This window comes from Onychostoma macrolepis, chromosome 07 (assembly GCF_012432095.1).
Source record: "Onychostoma macrolepis isolate SWU-2019 chromosome 07, ASM1243209v1, whole genome shotgun sequence".
NCBI lineage: Eukaryota > Metazoa > Chordata > Actinopteri > Cypriniformes > Cyprinidae > Onychostoma > Onychostoma macrolepis.
The window spans coordinates 33129662-33148388 of record NC_081161.1 but is presented as its reverse complement, the minus strand read 5'-3'; the positions used below and the strand labels follow the sequence as shown (position 1 = coordinate 33148388).

General features: G+C 38.8%; 2 protein-coding genes and 1 non-coding gene across 3 annotated transcripts; all 3 read right to left on the bottom strand.

The window, feature by feature from the left end:
* Positions 1-2289: 2289 nt before the first annotated feature.
* sox19b (SRY-box transcription factor 19b) lies at positions 2290-5263 on the bottom strand. Its single transcript, XM_058782273.1, has 2 exons — positions 4315-5263; positions 2290-3686 (listed from the first exon to the last, which is right to left on the bottom strand). The coding sequence occupies exons 1-2, from the start codon at positions 4947-4949 to the stop codon at positions 3440-3442; spliced, it is 882 nt and encodes a 293-aa protein (XP_058638256.1). The 5' UTR covers positions 4950-5263; the 3' UTR covers positions 2290-3439.
* Positions 5264-10888: 5625 nt separating this feature from the next.
* eif4a1a (eukaryotic translation initiation factor 4A1A) lies at positions 10889-17186 on the bottom strand. Its single transcript, XM_058781747.1, has 11 exons — positions 17079-17186; positions 15571-15619; positions 14962-15094; positions 14536-14675; positions 13990-14158; positions 13721-13830; positions 13198-13341; positions 12742-12879; positions 12570-12659; positions 12221-12300; positions 10889-12139 (listed from the first exon to the last, which is right to left on the bottom strand). The coding sequence occupies exons 1-11, from the start codon at positions 17099-17101 to the stop codon at positions 11995-11997; spliced, it is 1221 nt and encodes a 406-aa protein (XP_058637730.1). The 5' UTR covers positions 17102-17186; the 3' UTR covers positions 10889-11994.
* On the bottom strand, positions 12960-13096 carry LOC131545106 (small nucleolar RNA SNORD10). The gene has a single exon (XR_009272343.1). It is a non-coding gene; the product is annotated as a small nucleolar RNA SNORD10 (small nucleolar RNA).
* Positions 17187-18727: the final 1541 nt, after the last annotated feature.

The following is an 18727-nucleotide window of genomic DNA, read 5'->3' as shown; positions in this document are numbered from 1 at the left end:
CTGCTTGAAGAAATAGCTCACTCAAAAATGAAAATGATGACATTATTTACTCACCCTCATGTCAATCAAGCTAAAACAAAAACTGAAGAATTAAAACTCTGAGAATATTAAGCTTAAGACATTTTAAGACAACCATAATGGACACAAACAAAACACTGACAACAAAATAACATGAGTGTGAGACAAAAAGTGTCTTTTAACATTTAAACTGGCACTGGACAAAATGGTGTGAAACACAGAGGCCTACGCTACACATAGTATTTCCTTTGCATAATTGAAATGAAATAACATTTTTAAGAGTAAATTTGTCATTTCATACCCATAATCACCAGGTTCTTCATATTATCACTTTTTATTTCACCTGTTGTGAAGTGAAGGCTGTACCTGCGTGTGTGCGTGCAGGAGGGGAGCGGCTCCCTCGGAATGCATGTAAATATTACGCACCCCCCAGTTTCCACAGCAACCATTAATCTCGCTTCCGGATTTATGACGAAATAGCTGTCAACTGATTTAATACTTTCTTTTTTCTTTTTCTTTTTCTTTTTTTTTTTTTATAATAATAATACAAAAAAAAACGCGACTTAGCAAATTAATCAGCTAAAACATACCAAAGATATCGTGCTCATTCAGTCAATTCCTTGACATCGAATTTTGGCTTTAATCTTGCAAACTGGCAACCCAACAATTTACCACGGTAACAGTTTGTTGAAGCCTCAGTGGTCGTTGCTAAGTGATTGTATGTTTCTCAGCGGAGCATCCAGCACCCCCACCCTTCTCAACACCCACAGTCGCCCTCTTAACCCCCCAAACACAGTCACAAGTCGTCTGAGGATACGCCAAACAACGTGGGCTTAATTTTCTTCCTTTAAACTTTTTCAAAAATTGATAATGGATAACGATTTACTTCATCTAACCTGGGAAGACGCCTGAACTGTTATCAGGGTAAATGTAAAGTACACACTCTTCCCCTCCCTTCGCCCTCCGATTAGCCGCAGCGAGCTCTTACATTTTCATGAGAATGACATTAGGAGGTGAGGGGGTTAAACCCGAGGAGAAAACGGGGAGAAACGACGGCAACGCTAATTTTCCGCACAGCGGGAAGCGAGAAAAGAGAACAAAGTGGTCCAAGGGAGCCTCTCCGGATTCAGTGGCTTACTACGTACACCTGCGAGCTCAAAAGCGACGGACAATGTGCCTCTGAAACAGCCAATTACGACCGAGACAACAACCAGTTTTCAATCTGGAGAGAGAGGGTTATTCTGAGGTGGACAGTGAAAGTAGATGATTTCGCACTTAAATCGTTACTTTTTGGCTGTTTTCTTTATATTTAACCCTGTCCTCAAACCCATAATTAAAAAAGTTTTTCTATGTAGCCTAAATTTAAAGGTGCACTCAGCATTTTTTCCTCATTAGGCTAAAAAGTCTTTACGGTCTAAATAAAAGTAGTTTAATGTTTAGCAAAAACCTAAAATAAATTCTTGATAAATCTCTAAAAAGGCAGTCACCACATGAAATTAATAAACTTGTGAGGCAGGCAACACTGGCCTGATAATGCATTTTACATTTGTTTTTAAGTTAATTAAATAATATTAGTTGTAATACAAATTATTTTATATTAAGCAGGCCACCGCGTTAACATCATAAATACTCATTTTAATCTTGGTAGTTATTATCAGACACTTTCACTCACATTAAATGGACCGTGGCTGACTGCAAACAGTAATTCCTTTGTCCACCAATGGGACTGGTAACAAAACTATTGTCGCATAATGAAGGTCCAAAAAAAAAAAAAAAAAAAAAGACTGCCACAATGGGTACACAATTCTGGTAGCATGCAGCTTGGAAATTACAAAAACACTTCAATTCACAAAGACTTCAAAAATCAAAACTTGAGACTACTGTAGATGTTGTATTGTCATTTATTCTGTAAAAACGGCCCTTATAAGAGCCAGAAAAAAAGAAAGAGAAATAGCCTATACACTGTACAAAAGGTATTTACAACCAAAATTAAAACCATTAAGAAAAAAAAAAAAAAACACATTAAACAGCAAGCTGCAAACTCACTTCAATGGCAATGTAAACGTTTTTCATTGTGCTTAAATCACTATTTAATTAACCAAAACATTAGTAACTAACGTAACTGACCGAGCTTTGTGGCAACAATGAGTCAGACTGACTTACATATTTGACAAGGCCTACACAGTTTGAGTTCAAAACAAATCTCAAGACCTTGACATAACTTTGCATTTTGTTGACAAAGGACCAGGTCACTGTGTGTGTGTGTGGGGGAACAAAAACAAAACCATGCCCAAAAAGAAAAAAAATTCAGTCAAGTCCTCTGAACTCAATGGTCAACCATACTGTAATGGTTAATGCTGTGGTAGAATGAGAAAGACCAGGTGATGTCTATAAACCCCTAGTCTAACGAAGTGCATTGACTGATAGCGAAGATCAGTGCATTTGAGTTTGACCCACAAGAGGGAAATGCTGGAATGCTAGATGACACAAACATTTAGCAATCTGTAAATATGCCTAAAATTGACAATTTACAGGAGTGCAATTTCCTTGTAAGAACTACAAAAGAAAAAAAAAAAAGAAAAGAAAAAGTTAGTTCACAAACATATTACGTGCACACTGGTATGGTACATATGAATTTACAGCCAATATTTAAAGTAGGAAAACAAAGCAGATAGTGACCAAATGACTTTTTTTCTCCTCTCCATTACAATTTGGGTAACAGTTTCAAGGACTTCCAATTAGATGAGGCAATGTTACATCTGATCTATACTGTCATCTCTTGCCATTCGTTTGAAGAAAGCCCTGAGATTGTCTAAAACACTTTACGATCAATAACCAGATTTAAAGTTATTAAAATCACAGTTATTCCATGTGCTGAGCTAGTTTGGGCATACAAATTAAAATGTACTAAATTTACACTCCTCAAGGTCACATGGCATGTCCATCACTGGTCACGGCAGTCATTATTGGCTGACCTGTTTTTTGGAGTTCCCAATATGCTACCCTGTTTTGTACACCAATTAGATTTTGGATCATGATTGCCCACTGCTGCATGAACAATGCATGTTCTAAACATTGCACAGAGCACAAAAGAACACTAACAAAAAAACCAAATATAGTTTCTATTATCTATTTAAGAACAAAGAGGATGGCTGTGCTAGAATATGGAATGGAGAAATGAGCTGACTTAAACTTAATGTCATGAGAAGTTGTGCCTGGTCAAAATGTGATAGCTGCAAAGACAGAAAACAAAAGACTGAAACAGCTAAATTTTCTATACAGGTTCAACAGACAACTTCAGATCATTCAGAGCAAGGAGGTAGTAAACAATCAGAAGTGTTCAATCCATACAGTCTATGTGTGGCACTACGGTCCCAATAAGGGTCCAACTAATAGGAGTTCAGGGAGCATTCCCTAAACTTCAGATATGAGTGAGGGGAACAGTTCCACCAAGATAGTGCTGTTGGACACCAGGGTAGGCCCTCTGGTTTGAGGTGTCGCTGGTATCACCACCTGGAATGTACATGCTAATCATGTCCCTCAGGTCCCCTTGGAAAGCCCCACGGTGGTGGTTTGGTACTCCAGTAGGCGAATGGGATAGAGGTTCGGGTTTAACCATAGACATCACTGGACTGGGCTGCTGAGGGCTGCCACTATAGGACATTTGGCTGTGGACAAAAAAAAAAAAAAAAGGACAAAATCATCAGGAGATCAGACAGACACCAGTAGCATGGAGAATCTGTATCTTTCCACACATAAAACGCCTCTGCATTTGTTCCCAGTAATGCTGACAAGCAAATAACAGGTCTATACAGGTTAAGCCAGCTTAGTTGTGGTGACTTAGAGACAAAATGTATAGGCAAATAGTAAATAAATGTAAGGATATGATTTTAGTTAATATATAGGCGAATCATGAATAGCCTAAATATGCGTTTATAACGATATAAAATCTATAGACAAGTGATGAATAGGCGTGCGCTTATGAGGATCAAATTAAGTTAAGCACATTCAGCACAAAAACCTTAAGTTTGAAGAAAATTCAAAAAGCAGCAAACTAAATAGAAGCACTTTTACATACTATAATTTCCATTGAATATTTTGTTTGAGGAAACGATTTAAAGAGAACGATGTAAAATTGTTCACAAATGTTTGTTTTTTCAACTCATGCGCATAATAAAATCCGAACCGGTTAACATGAATTCCTGCGCGCGTTTGCCCCACACAACTCCGCAGTTTGTCAAGCCACACTAAACTTAAGAACAACTAAAGTGAATACGTTTAGAAACAAAAACAAACCTGTAAGAGCTGGCGCCATTCATGTAGGTCTGTGCCGGCGGGTACTGGAGAGCTGACAGGTCATATCGGTGCAGTTGTTGCGGGTACCCGAGTGCTTCACCCTGCATTCCCATATAACCACCGGTGTGACCCCAGCCATAGCCGTCCATTCTCGGGCTCCCGCCTTGTCCCTGTGCCACGGCTGATGCCAACAGGTTGCCGGCTGCGAGAGGATATTTACCGACGGGGTTGTCCTTCTTCATGAGGGCTTTGGTCTTGCGCCGAGGTTTGTATTTGTAGTCGGGGTATTCCTTCATGTGTACGGCCCGCAACCGTTTGGCCTCATCGATGAACGGCCGCTTCTCGGTGTCCGTTAAACGTTTCCATTCCGCCCCGAGGCGTTTGCTTATCTCGGAGTTGTGCATTTTGGGGTTCTCCTGTGCCATCTTCCTCCGCTGACCCCGGGACCACACCATAAACGCATTCATGGGGCGCTTCACTTTATCCATGGGGTCCCCGCCGGGTGGACAAGAGGGTTTTGATCCGTGGTGCGCATTTCCAACAACGCTGACCGGAGAAGACATCCCTTGACTGGTCTGGTGGGGGTGAGGTTGACCCGCGGTCTTCAGTTCATGCTCCATCATGCTGTACATCATGCTACTACACACTTTGAGTTTCAATCGCTCAATGCGTAAAGCAGCCAATTAAAAGTGCACAAGCGAACCTAATCAGGTCAAGCAAATCCGGCGCAGGTGAAGTCTCTTTACAGCCGGGATTGTCTGGTCAAATGTAACGCAGCAGTGAGAAAAGAACTGCACGATGAATTAAAACATTCAGAACAAGTTTTTCAGACAAAATAAAGTAAAAAAGAGCGCGAAAAGCGTTTCAATCACAGCTGTTTGTCTGTCTAAACTCTGTTCTACTCTATCCACAAGCCACTTGTTGAGCCGCAATAGTTTGCAGTCCACGTTGAACCAATTGTATAATTCTGCTCCACGTCTGACCAATCAGTGCTCAACGCAAGCCTTTGCTCATTTGCATAACAATTGTAGGGGTGTGGTATTTTACGCAGCAGATCACTTGTTGCAAGTGGTAAACCGCACGCTATGAGAGAAATCGGGGTTTATTTTGTTGTTTAAAGATACTAATTATCTCTTACCAGTAATTAGTAGGCTACATATTTTAGAAGATTATGTTCATGGAACATTTTAGTACACTTTAAAATGATCCAACTTTTAAAAGAAATGTTGTGTTATGTCGGACCTGCTTTCTTTGAATCACTTTCTATGACTTAATTAGTTTCACTTTACACCTTTACACTTTCTGTGTCTTCTATTGTTAGTTCTTAACCCTGTCACCCTGGGGTCATGGGAAAAAGACTGACCTGAGAAATTTTCGTAAAAACTAGCAGTGCAAAACAAAAGTTACTAGGCTAGTTAAAAGTGTATTATTTAAAACTATCATTTAAAATTAATTTTGTAATTTTGTTTAAATCTTGTGTGAGCTTTGGGTAAATTTATGTGACTTTTTTTATGGTAGGCTACACAATTAGATAGGCTACTTGTTTTTAAGTCCTCATACAGCAATGTGCCATTACTGCCTTTTGATGACAATTTATGACATGACTTTCTATAGGTGTGGGATTTTCAGTGTTTGTAATTGCTTGAGAAAAGGTGTGGGTGCAAAACTTTACGTTGTTTCTTTCTCTTTTTTGTAGACACAGGTGTGAGTGCTTGTGAGCTTGCAGGTGCTTTGTGAACCATGTGAGCGGCCTCTGTTCGTGACTGACAGTTACGCCTTTATGCCAATCAAACCACAAATCGTGGGGCTTCATTCTTATATAGCTATATCCAAAAAAAACATTTTGGACAAACAGAAAACCTCTTATGGAGAGTGTCCAACTCGTTCTGCCATCCTCTTTTTTTGTCCCACTTGGTTTGTGACGGCACCAAGACAGCTCAGAGAGTTTCTCAGAAATGTTAAGTGTGGCCCCTACTCACAAACACAGGTCGTTCAGAGCCCTCATGTTTGCATACACATGTGCTTCACATGCCTCTCTATGACTATTGTATTGCTTTTTAAAACCAGTGTTTTCATGGGTTTGAATATGTATGTCCAAAACAAGTTACAACACAGTTGTTTTTCCAAAGCGCACACAAAAGATAACCACCCATTCAGCTGGGCTCTAAGCTGCTCAAACACGGCTACCTGAATCAACCTGTAAGAGAGATTCAACATGAGTTCTCTGACTGAACTAAATAAATACTGCGTCTAGACTGTTTTTGCTTATTTGTTCTTCCGTTGTGTTTGTGCGTGCAGTTCTTTCCTGAATTGTACATTTTAAAATGAAATAATCTTTAGTTTTCTAATGTATAAGCAACTATTTTTAATTACTATAATTCTCATAGTGTTTATGGATGCAGTGTTTAAAATGTGAATTTAGTTTTATTTAATTAAAGTTCAAATATATTCAATCAATTATGTTGTTTACATAAATTATAACTTTAGCATCATCATTTTTAAGAATTTCTGAAATATAAATTATACATTCAATTTTAAACAATGAATTTGTTTTATATGAGATATTTAATACTTTCTATATTAATTCTATAAATTATAACTTTAACACTATTTTTTATCATTTCTGAAATATAAATGATAAATTCCAAAAGAAGTCGATGATCAGAATATTCCAAGAACATTTATTTCATTAGAAAAAGAAAGTAATTTCGTTAGAAAAAAAAAAGAGGATCCTGATTAAATATTTGAACACTTTCTTGATTTGACAGGAACTTTACTGAGAAATTATTTATTTATTTATTTATTTATTTATTTTTGGAAATAGTAAAGTAAATTTAATCATCATCCCTTGCCATGACAAAATATGAATGGTTAATATTTTTATATTTGCAAATAATAAAATATTTACAGAGATGCATAATATTTTAATAACATTCTGTTTATATGGTTTTTATAGTTTTTGTTGTTGTTTTAACAATGTTTGGACTCAAACATTCAAAATATCCTTTTAAGTTTATATTATAGTGTATTAATACCTTTTTTGAGTTGTTTTAATCTGTGAACAATGAAAATCTAAACGCTATGTAATTCATTGGGGCAAATATGACATTTTGATTTGAATTAGGAAACCCAATAGAGTAAAAGAACAAAAAATTAAGCGGCCTTAAAATGAAGAGACTGAGTTCACAATAAATTACAATGGCCTGAAGAAAGGAGGACGGATGAGGAAAAGCTTGAGGAGAAGGGAGAATGGCAAAGATAAAGAAGAAAAGAGAGACTGAGAGGGGAAGAGGGCAACTTGGAGAGAGTGCAGTTTGTCCCTGAGTCCTCCCTGACAGACCGAGTGAATGGGGCCTCTATTCTCTCCCTTCTTATGTAAATGGAGGCTTCAGTCTCCTAGCCATCCGTCACTGCACAGAAAGACCCTGGCAGGCCCTTTACGAGCCTCCTGCTCGCATAATCCCTGAGCCCACAATCATGCGCCCAGCAGGGGGAGAGGGGGAAGTGGCGGGGGGGTTACCATGCAGACAGTGAAAGTGTTCGGCGGGCCACCTACACTGAGCACACATAATCAAAACATTTCTCATAAGGTGTATAGCCCTCGGAGAGGTTGTTATGCCTCCGACGGAGGGCTGTGATAGGAGGAAGAATGTCGGAAAAGAAGACTGTGGGTATAAAAGGGCAGGAAAGAGAGGGGATTGGTACAATGAATTGAATGAAGGGGACGTGGGACAGGGGTACACGATGCGGGAATTAACATAGTGTTTGCGTGATGGACAGGTGAATGAGGGCCCACGCATTATGTCAGGGGATGTTGGTGGAGCGATCTCGCTGAAGTGATCAAAAGTTGCAGCCGTGGAATTGTAATGACACAGACCTTCTGAGAGTTCGGATAACTATTGGCTCGCATATGTGTGAATAAAACATTTCCTAATACATCCTCATGTGCTGGAATGACAGGCCCAGTCTGATTGGTATGCGTCCTGGGTTTGTGGCACAGCTGAAAGCAGATGGTGTACAGATCTGCCCTCCTGTGGACGCGATCAGAACTGGTCATCTCTCAGTTCTTGGTTCTCAGGAGCTCTTCACAGTAAAATGGGCACCGGATTTAGCATAATGATATAATAAAGTAGCATTTACTTACTGAACAAAGTGCAAATACTTCTGTTACTATAACATAACATCATAACACAAGGTGGTCATTCTGTCACTAGTTGTGATCAGTTGGCACTGTTTTCCAAGTGTCATGCAGGTATCCCCCAAAAAAAAACTTTTTATCTTTGAAACTACACACAACAGAAAAATCAATTATTAAGTATTTGTATGTGTTTAAATGTATTTACATAATCATATTTTCAAATATATTCTTACTAATTCCATAGCCATCACCATAAATCTTTGTGAAAATTGAATTTAATTAATGTTAAAATATGGCTGGCTGTGGAGCAAGCAAGATTCAATTAGTTAATAAAATGTACAACCTGAATTCCGGAAATGTTGGGACGTTTTATTTTAATTTGAATAAAATGAAAACTAAAAGACTTTCAAATCACATGAGCCAATATTTTGTTCACAATAGAACATAGATAACATAAATGTTTAAACTGAGAAATTTTACACTTTTATTCACTAAATGAGCTCATTTCAAAATTGATGCCTACTACAGGTCTCAAAAAGTTGGCAAGGGGGCAACAAAGGGCTGAAAAAGATTCAGCTGGAAGAACATCTAGCAACTAATTAAGTTAATTGACATTAGAATCGTAACATGATTAGCTATAAAAGGGATGTCTTTGAAAGGCAGAGTCTCTTAGAAGTAAAGATGGGCAGAGGCTCAATATGTGAAAGAGTGTGTAAAAAGATTGTGGAATACTTTAAAAACAACGTTCCTCAACGTCAAATTGCAAAGGCTTTGCAAACCTCATCATCTACAGTGCATAACATCATCAAAAGATTCATAGAAACTGGAGAAATCTCTGTGCGTAAGGGACAATGCCGAAGACCTTTGTTGGATGCCTGTGGTCTTCGGTTCCTCAGACGACACTGCATCACTCATCGGCATGATTCTGTCATTGACATTACTAAATGGGCCCAGGAATACTTCCAGAAACCACTGTCAGTAAACACAATCCGCCGTGCCATCTGCAGATGCCAACTAAAGCTCTATCATGCAAAAAGGAAGCCATATGTGAACATGGTCCAGAAGCGCCGTCGTGTCCTGTGGTCCAAGGCTCATTTAAAATGGACTGTTTCAAAGCAGAAAAGTGTTCTATGGTCAGACGAGTCCAAATTTGACATTCTTACTGGAAATCACGAACGCTGTGTCCTCTGGGCTAAAGAGGAGGGAGACCTTCAGCGTGTTATCAGTGTTCAGTTCTCTGATGGTATGGGCAGCTTGCATGTTTTGGAAGACACTATGAATGCTGAAAGGTGTATATAAAGATTTTAGAGCAACATATGCTCTCCTCCAGACAACGTCTATTTCAGGGAAGGCCTTGTATATGTCAGCAGGACAATGCAAAACCACATACTGCAGCTATTAAAACAGCATGGCTTCATAGTAGAAGAGTCCGGGTGCTGAACTGGCCTGCCTGCAGTCCAGATCTTTCACCTATAGAGAACATTTGGTGCATCATCAAACAAAAAAACACATCAAAGACGACCACAAACTCTTCAGCAGCTGAATGGGACCAAATTCCAAAACTCCAGAAACTCATAACCTCAATGTTCAGATGTCTTCAAACTGTTTTGAAGAGGAGATGCTACACCATGGTAAACATGCCCCGTCTCAACTATTTTAAGACCTGTAGCAGGCATCAAATTTGAAATTAGCTCACTTTGTGCACAAAATTTTAAAGTTTATCCAGTTTAAACACTTATCTACGTTCTGTTGTGAATAAAATACTGGCTCATGTGATTTGAAAGCCTTTTAGTTTTCATTTTATTCAAATAATAAAAAAACATCCCAACATTTCCGGAATTCGTGTTGTAATTGGATTTGATAAATGCATAAACCTGGTTGTTGCGTATTTGAAACGCATTCAGTTTATTAGTACTGTGACAAATCTTACAATTTTATGACTGACAAATATGCATCACAAGTTTACATTAAAACTATGTAAAAGGTATAGCTGACCCCAATATGAAGATTTGCTGAACATTTATTCAATCTTAGATTCAACACTTCACAAGACATAAGTTATAGATTATTTGTGATGTTTTTAAATCAGCTGCTTGGACTCATACTACTCACTGCAAAGGATCCACCGGTGAGCAAGTGACGTAATAGTAATTCCCAACATAGATAAGACTTGTTCAGCGGTTACTGAACAATTATCATGTCTACCATCTAACCCTACATCTGATCAAACACCATTTGAATGATGAAAGTGATTGAAATGTTGATAACGGAACAAAAACAGCAAAAGGTATTTAACACTGAGCTTCAAAAGAAACCTGAAAAAAGAAAAAAAAAAAAAGTTCAACCATGAACACATGCTTGGAGATCTCATACTCGTATTGCAAGATGAAACCAGTCTTGCTGTAAATTTAACCCAATGAACGAGTAAGAGTCAGCTTAGCATGTTAAAAATGGGAAATACCTTTATTTCAGACCATTAAAATAAATACTATACAGAGTCCAATGTAGAAAAGATTTAATACATGGCTTCTGTCTCAAAAAGGTTAATAATTATCACATTTGTAATAAATTTGTTTAAAAAAATAGCACTGACCAATGTAAACCCCACATCCAAACCCACCCAACAAAAGACAGGCATTTTTTGAACAATATGAAGACAATGATCTCTATATACTCTACTACTGCAGTTTGGTCCTTTACATACTTAGACCCAGCCAACACAGTTTGGTGAGGTAGGTTGTAGGAGCAACACTCCTCAATAGGACTTTGATGCAGAGAAAATCTGAGGCAATACAATGGTGGGTTGTTAACCAGCCATACCAATCATGCCAAATTCACTTCTAATGCCTTCAGCCACCCATCCCGCCAGAGTAAAGCCTATTTACAAAAATCAAAAAGCTACGACCACGCACACAGGACAACACAAGAGATGTAACAGGAGAAGATGACTTGACCACATTTTGCAACTTTACAATCTGGTTTGCTCTCACAATCCAGCTTCCTTTTGGACTGAAGCATCTTTTTTTCCTCAAGCAGAACTTACAGCACTCAAATGCTCCTGTAAAAGGAAGATAGCAGTGATGAAGATTTGGAATAAGAGTCCAAGTTCCCCATATAAAACATGAATAATTCTGTATTTTACATCCTTTGCCCTGTTACAAAAAAAAAAAAATCCAATGTAAACAGTCACATCTCAAAAATGGTTTAACCAACACTATCAAGAAAAGCAGGGCATGTCTTCAATCCATATGCCAGTCAGTGCATTAACATTTACACCATACATGCAAATAAGCCCTGCAATGCCTCCTCTTGACCAGTAGATGGCACCACTCAAAAAGGGCAAGATTAAATGAGCCATAGGAATATTGAGTATTCATTCTGAATAATTGAGTGATGTGGCAGACACACTGGATTTATGAAAAAGCGCACCCTCAGAATTAACAGTACTTGATTTGTGAGGGAGTTGCGTGAAAAGGGATGTGGGTTGGAATGAGACTAAAGAGGGAAGGGAGGAGAAAAAAAAAAAGAAAAAAAAGGGGGTCTTAGATAAGATCAGCAACGTTCATGGGCATTTCCTCAACGGTTGTATTGTAGAAGGTCTCGATGTCTCGGAGTGTACGCTTGTCATCTTCAGTGATCATGTTGATAGCGACGCCCTTTCTGCCAAAACGGCCACCACGTCCAATTCTATACAAATAAAGCACTGTTATTACACAACAGCCAGAATTGCACAAATCAGACAAAAAGCATTGAGCTTTGTTGACTTACCGGTGGATATAGTTTTCCCTATTGGTTGGAAGGTCATAGTTGATAACCAAGGAAACCTGCTGCACATCAATGCCTCTTGCCTGAAAGCATTTCAAACGCTTTAGTCCACTTACAGATTTAAGAACAAAATCAGTCAACTAACAATCTAAAGACATTTAAAAGCTTAGATTTTGCATGTGAATGTCAACTGCTTTATAGTCGTGTTAAGGGACTTGGCGGCCCAGGCACTGTGGAGAGCAGTTAGAATAGTCTCCCAAAGACCTTGATACCCATCACAGCACTGAATGCTGGTGGAAGAGGTATCCTTGGTGTGAACTGAACTGTGGGTGAAGGTGAAAAGGTAGCTTACCAGCAGGTCAGTAGTGATGAGAACTCTGCTGGAGCCAGAGCGGAACTCTTTCATGATGACATCTCTCTCCTTCTGCTCCATGTCACCGTGCTATGAAGACAGTGCATAAAGTTCATAAAACATGTACATGTAAAATCAATCATGTGACTGTCATCATGTGAATGTCACTCACCAGCGCAGAAACAGTGAAGTCCCTCGCATGCATTTTCTCAGTCAACCAGTCCACCTTTCGACGGGTGTTGATGAAAATTACAGCCTGTGTGATGGTCAGCGTTTCGTAAAGATCACACAATGTGTCCAACTTCCACTCCTGAAAGACAGAAAGAGCTTAGACCAAAAAAAAAAAAAAAGGGGAAAAAAAAGCCATAAGCTCTGCCACTAGGTGGTGCTGTTTTCAGACTAAAAGTTAAGATCATGTTCCCAGAGTCTTACAGGCTCAAATGTACAGCTAAGCAAAACGCTTATCAGACACAGAGCACTGCAGGAAGTCTGGGATCAGTTGACACGCATGGGGATCATCACAAAACAGCACTACAACTTTAGTAACAAATGACTGCAACTTTGGACAACAATTTGGACCGCTTTGAGATACAAATATTCCCCTCTCAACCCTAAATTCTCCACTCACCTCTTTCTCAACATTGATGTAGAACTGTCGGATACCCTCAAGGGTCAGCTCTTCCTTCTTAACTAGGATACGAATAGGATCTCTCATGAATTTTGTGGTCACCTCCAGCACCTCCTGAGGCATGGTGGCAGACAAAAGAATCACCTGGGAAAAGATAAAACCCATGCATAAGTTAGTTTACAAAATGAGTCAACACTAACCACAACCTGAAGACGCCTATAACATGAAAAGGTCAATTTACAGACAGTGATCATCTTAGCTGACTAGAGTAAATTTCGACAAAGATGATTTACCACTTTCAGCCATTTTAAAGTGAAACGTACAACATAACTATTTAGGATATAAAATGTAAGCTGCTTAATAGTCATGAAGAGGGACCTATGAGCCCAATCAAAGTGGAGAGCAGTTACATTACTCTACCAAAGTTTATGATTCCTATCACAGCACACAAAGCTGGTAGGAGAGGGACTTTGGTGTGGGGTCCAAGAAAATCAAGTAAAAAAAAAAAAAAGGATTAATTTACCTGAGTATCTGTGGCCAACTTCTGAAAGATCTCATAGATCTGATCCTTGAAACCACGGCTTAACATTTCATCTGCTTCATCCAGAGCAAACATCTTTATATATTTGGGAGCTGAAAAATAAAAACAAACACCAAAGACAGTCATTTCCAAGTCATTGGCATACAGAAGGTTATTAAACTTATTTAACAAGAGAACAGGTAGTTGAGAATTCTAGCACAAGTCTCAAATAAGACAGTCCACTGAAACAAGTGATTGTCATCCGCACTTACAAAGATATCTGCGGTTGAGCATGTCAAACACACGGCCAGGGGTTCCAACCACTATGTGAGGCACATCAGCCTGGAGCTTCTGAACGTCATTACGGACATTGGTGCCACCAATGCAGGCATGGCAGGTTGCCCCCATGTAGTCTCCAAGAGCCAGCACCACCTTCTGAATCTGAGGAAGACAGACATTTTAGCAATAGCTAAAAGATCAAATCCATTTAACTTTAACTGGATCTGAAAAACCACCTGTGCTCACGAGTCACTGTAAAATGATGCAAAGCATCTTAAATTTGACAAGTATCTGTGCTCATATCATGAAACAGTCTTTTCTCACTGTCTTGAGCTGACTGGGATGAATATGGCCTTTATTTTCTCTGCCCCTAACAGATATAAGACTGTGTCATTGACAGGCACAGCCTTGCCCAGTGATAGGGGGAATGCTTATAAAACTCTTCCCACACTTTGTCTTCAGTCTCTCCAAAACCTCCAACAAAAAGGTAGAACTAGTACAGAGTGCTATAACGAACCTGAATGAGTAACAGTTCTCACCTGTTGGGCAAGCTCTCTGGTAGGAGCCAGCACCATAGCTTGTGTAGCCTTCAGCTCCACATCAATCTGCTGCAGGATGGAGATAGCAAAGGTGGCGGTCTTTCCTGTGCCAGACTGAGCCTGTGCAATGACATCATACCCTACAGACAAAAAGCTGAATATTAACAAATGCCCATTCAATCACATGGAGTTTCACTGTTACAGTACCAAGACAGTACTTGTGCCCATACCATGAAACAGTCTATGCCTCATTGCACTGAGTTGACTGGGATGAACATGGGCTTTATTTCATTTGCCCGTACTAGATATAGGTCAGTGTCACCGACAGACACGGCCTCGCCCAATTAATATGGGTGTGAGTAAACTGATCTTATATTGCAGTATTAAGTGACTAAAACACAGCCAGACCAATTAAGTTTTACATACCCTTGATACAAGGAAGAATTGCCCTCTGCTGAATGGCGGAAGGCTTCTCAAAACCATAAGCATAGATTCCTCTGAGAAGAGCCTCTCGCAGGTTCATATCATCAAAACTATCAACAATCTCCTTCCAGTTGCTCTGTAAAAAAAAATGAGAAAGTGTTAAACACACTCACCATCTATATCCATCCATCAATCTAGAGAGAGAGACGCTGACATTCCTATTAATATAACTTTAGGAGGGAAAAAAACAAAATCAATACCAAACAAGCGTTGACAAGTATCTGTGCCCATATCATGAAACAGTCTTTTCTCACTGTCTTGAGCTGACTGGGATGAATATGGCCTTTATTTTCTTTGCCCCTAACAGATATAAGACTTTGTGCCATTGACAGACACAGCCTTGCCCAGTGATAGGGGCATGCTTATAAAACTTAAGTGTTTGCCACACTTTTTTTTTTCCACCCGGAATAGTCTGCTACACTTTCCTCAAAGGAAGAGACAGAAACTGTACAAGTTGCAACAAACTTGAATCAGTTCTTACCAGTTTGTAATATAAGAAAAAAAAAGTGCTTATGAAAACTGTAGGTGAAACAGCTGTTAAGAGTCACCAACCTCAATGACTCCATCTGGCTCCATCCCCTCAGGGCCATTGTCTCTGGGTCTGAAATGAGAGGTTGTAATTAGTATAGTTTTAATGTAAAATTCATTTCACATTCAGTTGTGAGCCCCCAAAAAATAAAATAAAAACCTTCAAAGGGGCACATTTTCACAAACGTAAGATTAAGCATAGATTGAGTGGATTCTAAACCAATATTTGAGTTACCCAGTCCCTTATAGTGTTAGGGGGATTACCTACAGCCAGACATCCCATAGATGCATTAATCTGTTGTTAAATGTCTAAATGGCCTTTAAAAGAGAAATTTCAGGCAAAAACTAAAGCTTACTCAAACACACGACTTTGTCTGTGGAACACAAAAGGGGAATAACAGCCTCAGTCACTATTCACTGTCATTGTATCAGTTTCCATAAAATGAAAGTGAACGGTGACCGAGGCAATCGTTCGGTCCAGCGTTTTCTTTTGGGTTGCACTTTTTGGGAGAAATTCACACCGGTTTCGATGATTATTTTCATTTTAATCATTTACAATACTTATAAAACAGCGTTAGTTTTATTTAAGACACTGCCATCGTAACCTCGTAAAATGACCATGAGGCAGCCATTTTCGCTCAGCGCCATTACCAACGTGGCTCCACTAAATCACATTAATGCGTCGGTAACATTAATCGATCATTTAAACGGAGGTCCTTATAAAATGCGATACAAAATTAGCTTGTGCGTCAAATCAGTAATGTTACACACATACGACGCTATTTATTTCTAGACAAAGTATACTAGTAATCTTTTCACCAACGGCACAGTTTCCCCTTTTTCGTTAAAAAAAACAAATATTTGTATATTATTTATACACACATTTTAATCATAAAAGAGGCCTATCCTCAGATAGGCCTTGGGCCTACACTACCAGACCACCCCATTGTCTCGCCCAAGATAGGCCATGTGCCCTACATATTTTCTCATTTTTAGGCCTACATCTACAAACGAAGCACAGGTTTAATGTTACATGGCACCAGACACTGAATTTTTACGTAAAGTACATTGTAATAAGTCTTAAAAATGTAGGTAATCGGTTTAAAATGGGGAGAAGGGAGCGACCATGTGCCGCATGGACGAGCCGGTCACACGAGGAACTAAACTAGCGCGTGAGACACGTTGCGTCACAAGAACCGGCATTCTAACGGAACATCGAATAGACGTTAAAAAACCCTTTAAGACCTTAACAAACTTCACGGATATAACGTAAAAATAAAACGACTGGTTCTTACACTAACGTTACCTGGTGAAAATACGCTTTTCTGAAACATTTTAACGAGGCGGGAACCGAGAGAGAACGAACGTACCAAACCGGCTGATAATGCTAGCTTTCGAATCGCTGATGAAAGACAAATATTCAATATTCTCAAACAAATCATGTGAAATCAGTGATACTGACTGAACATTTCTAGTAAACGGGCACCATTAACACAAACAGGAAAAAAATTTCTTGGAACACGTTTTCTTACCTATCTTCATGTTCAGACGACATTATTACAAAGGACTGTAGACTGGCGGAAACGCGCAAATACTTAAACCGTGACGACACCCCAAGCTCATTGATTGGACACCGTCCCGATCAATCAGATTATACACCCGCCCAGCGTGGCTTCCCATTGGTCCAGAAACGATTGATACCGCCCTATATAAGTGCCTGTTTGAAGACGTCACGAAAAATCCTAGCTCGAAGTTAAACCACAAATTTGCCTTTTCTTAAGATGTTTGACGTTTTTTTTTCCAGAATTTACCTTTTAAAAACGACCAGTGTTTTAATTAGTAAAATAACTTAATTCATAATTAATTTACAAAGTACAAACAATTTTTTCAGCCCTGAAATATGGGGTGATAATTCATATTTTAAAAAATGTGAGTGACTAAAGTAACGAGATAGTATAACGAATTTGATAATGGGATTTTAATTGGCTATAAAGGTGCTTTCATCGTTTATGTGTCTTTATATATATATATATATATTCATCATTTTGTGTTTCTGTTTGCCCCCTCAATTTTTCGTTTGCTTTTGAACTGTTGCTAACAGTATTTAAATAAAAAAAAATAAATAAAAAAAACTGTTACTATGTCAAATACTAATGTGCTCACTTCCAGAAAATACAGTCAGAGATAACCCTTCCCTTATTGCACAAGAGCTGTTTTCCTGTACATAAATGTTGCAAGGGAGTCATTTATGATTCACAGCTGGTGTTTACTAGTGGGTCATTTAATAGTCCATATAAATATGCTTTGAGGAAAAACCAGCTTACTGGTATTATTTCCAGTTTGAATATGAGTGAACACAGCATAACTGGAGAATACCTCACAGACATCTTAATTCCGTAACCTTTTATAATAAATCCCAGCCATTTCATGTCATCATTAATTGCAATGTGACTAACAAAATAATTATTTAAGTGTTCTGATGAGTACACAGATCATTATTTTCTTAAGACGATTTATTAAGAACAAAACTGCAGACATGATTTGTCATTTGCATTAGAGCACAGTTACTCTCATGCCAACATTTCAGATCAGGAGTTTTGCAACATCTTTATACACAGAAAAAAAGCCGAAAACAGTGTTCCATTTAGGCAGTATGTCACAAGGGCAAGACAGGCTGTCAAATGTTAATCACCTCAGATCTCTCAGTCAAGATGTTGGGCTCCAGTACGAAAACAAACAAATAGGTTATACAAAATGAAAACAAAAGTGAGCAAGGATGAAATATCCTCAGTGTGAAGTCTCTCAGGCTTTTTGGACAAATGTATCTTTTTCTCCTCTGGTTGTGCAGTCTTTACACAAATATCACAGTGAGAGCTTGCAATGACACAGTTCTTTGTACATAAGTCTCCTCAGCTTGGGCATGTCCTGTTGACTGAAGCTGAAGGGCTGACCCAATGCGAGACACTTGCAATACTAAAATGGAGTTGGAGAAAATAAAGAGAGAAATAAGAGGTAAATCTTGTGTGTATAACTGAGGAAGACATCTCAAACAACATATGTTCTGACACATTTCTTGTGGTTTTTAATAGAGCCTAAAGGGTTAGTTCACCCAAAAATGAAAATGAGCCTGTTATTTACTCTCCCTCAAGCCATCCTAGGTGTATATGACTTTCTTCTTTCA

What these genes read in the sequence shown, in the direction of transcription:
- sox19b (XM_058782273.1), bottom strand. Translation starts at nt 4,949, where the DNA reads ATGATGTACAGCATGATGGAGCATGAACTGAAGACCGCGGGTCAACCT. An exon ending in AATGGCGCCAGCTCTTACAG is followed by an intron (nt 3,687 to 4,314) that starts GTTTGTTTTTGT and finishes TTTTGTCCACAG; the next exon opens with CCAAATGTCCTATAGTGGCA.
- eif4a1a (XM_058781747.1), bottom strand. Translation starts at nt 17,101, where the DNA reads ATGTCGTCTGAACATGAAGATAG. An exon ending in TCGTCTGAACATGAAGATAG is followed by an intron (nt 15,620 to 17,078) that starts GTAAGAAAACGT and finishes CTCTCATTTCAG; the next exon opens with ACCCAGAGACAATGGCCCTG. An exon ending in TCATCACTACTGACCTGCTG is followed by an intron (nt 12,301 to 12,569) that starts GTAAGCTACCTT and finishes AAATGCTTTCAG; the next exon opens with GCAAGAGGCATTGATGTGCA.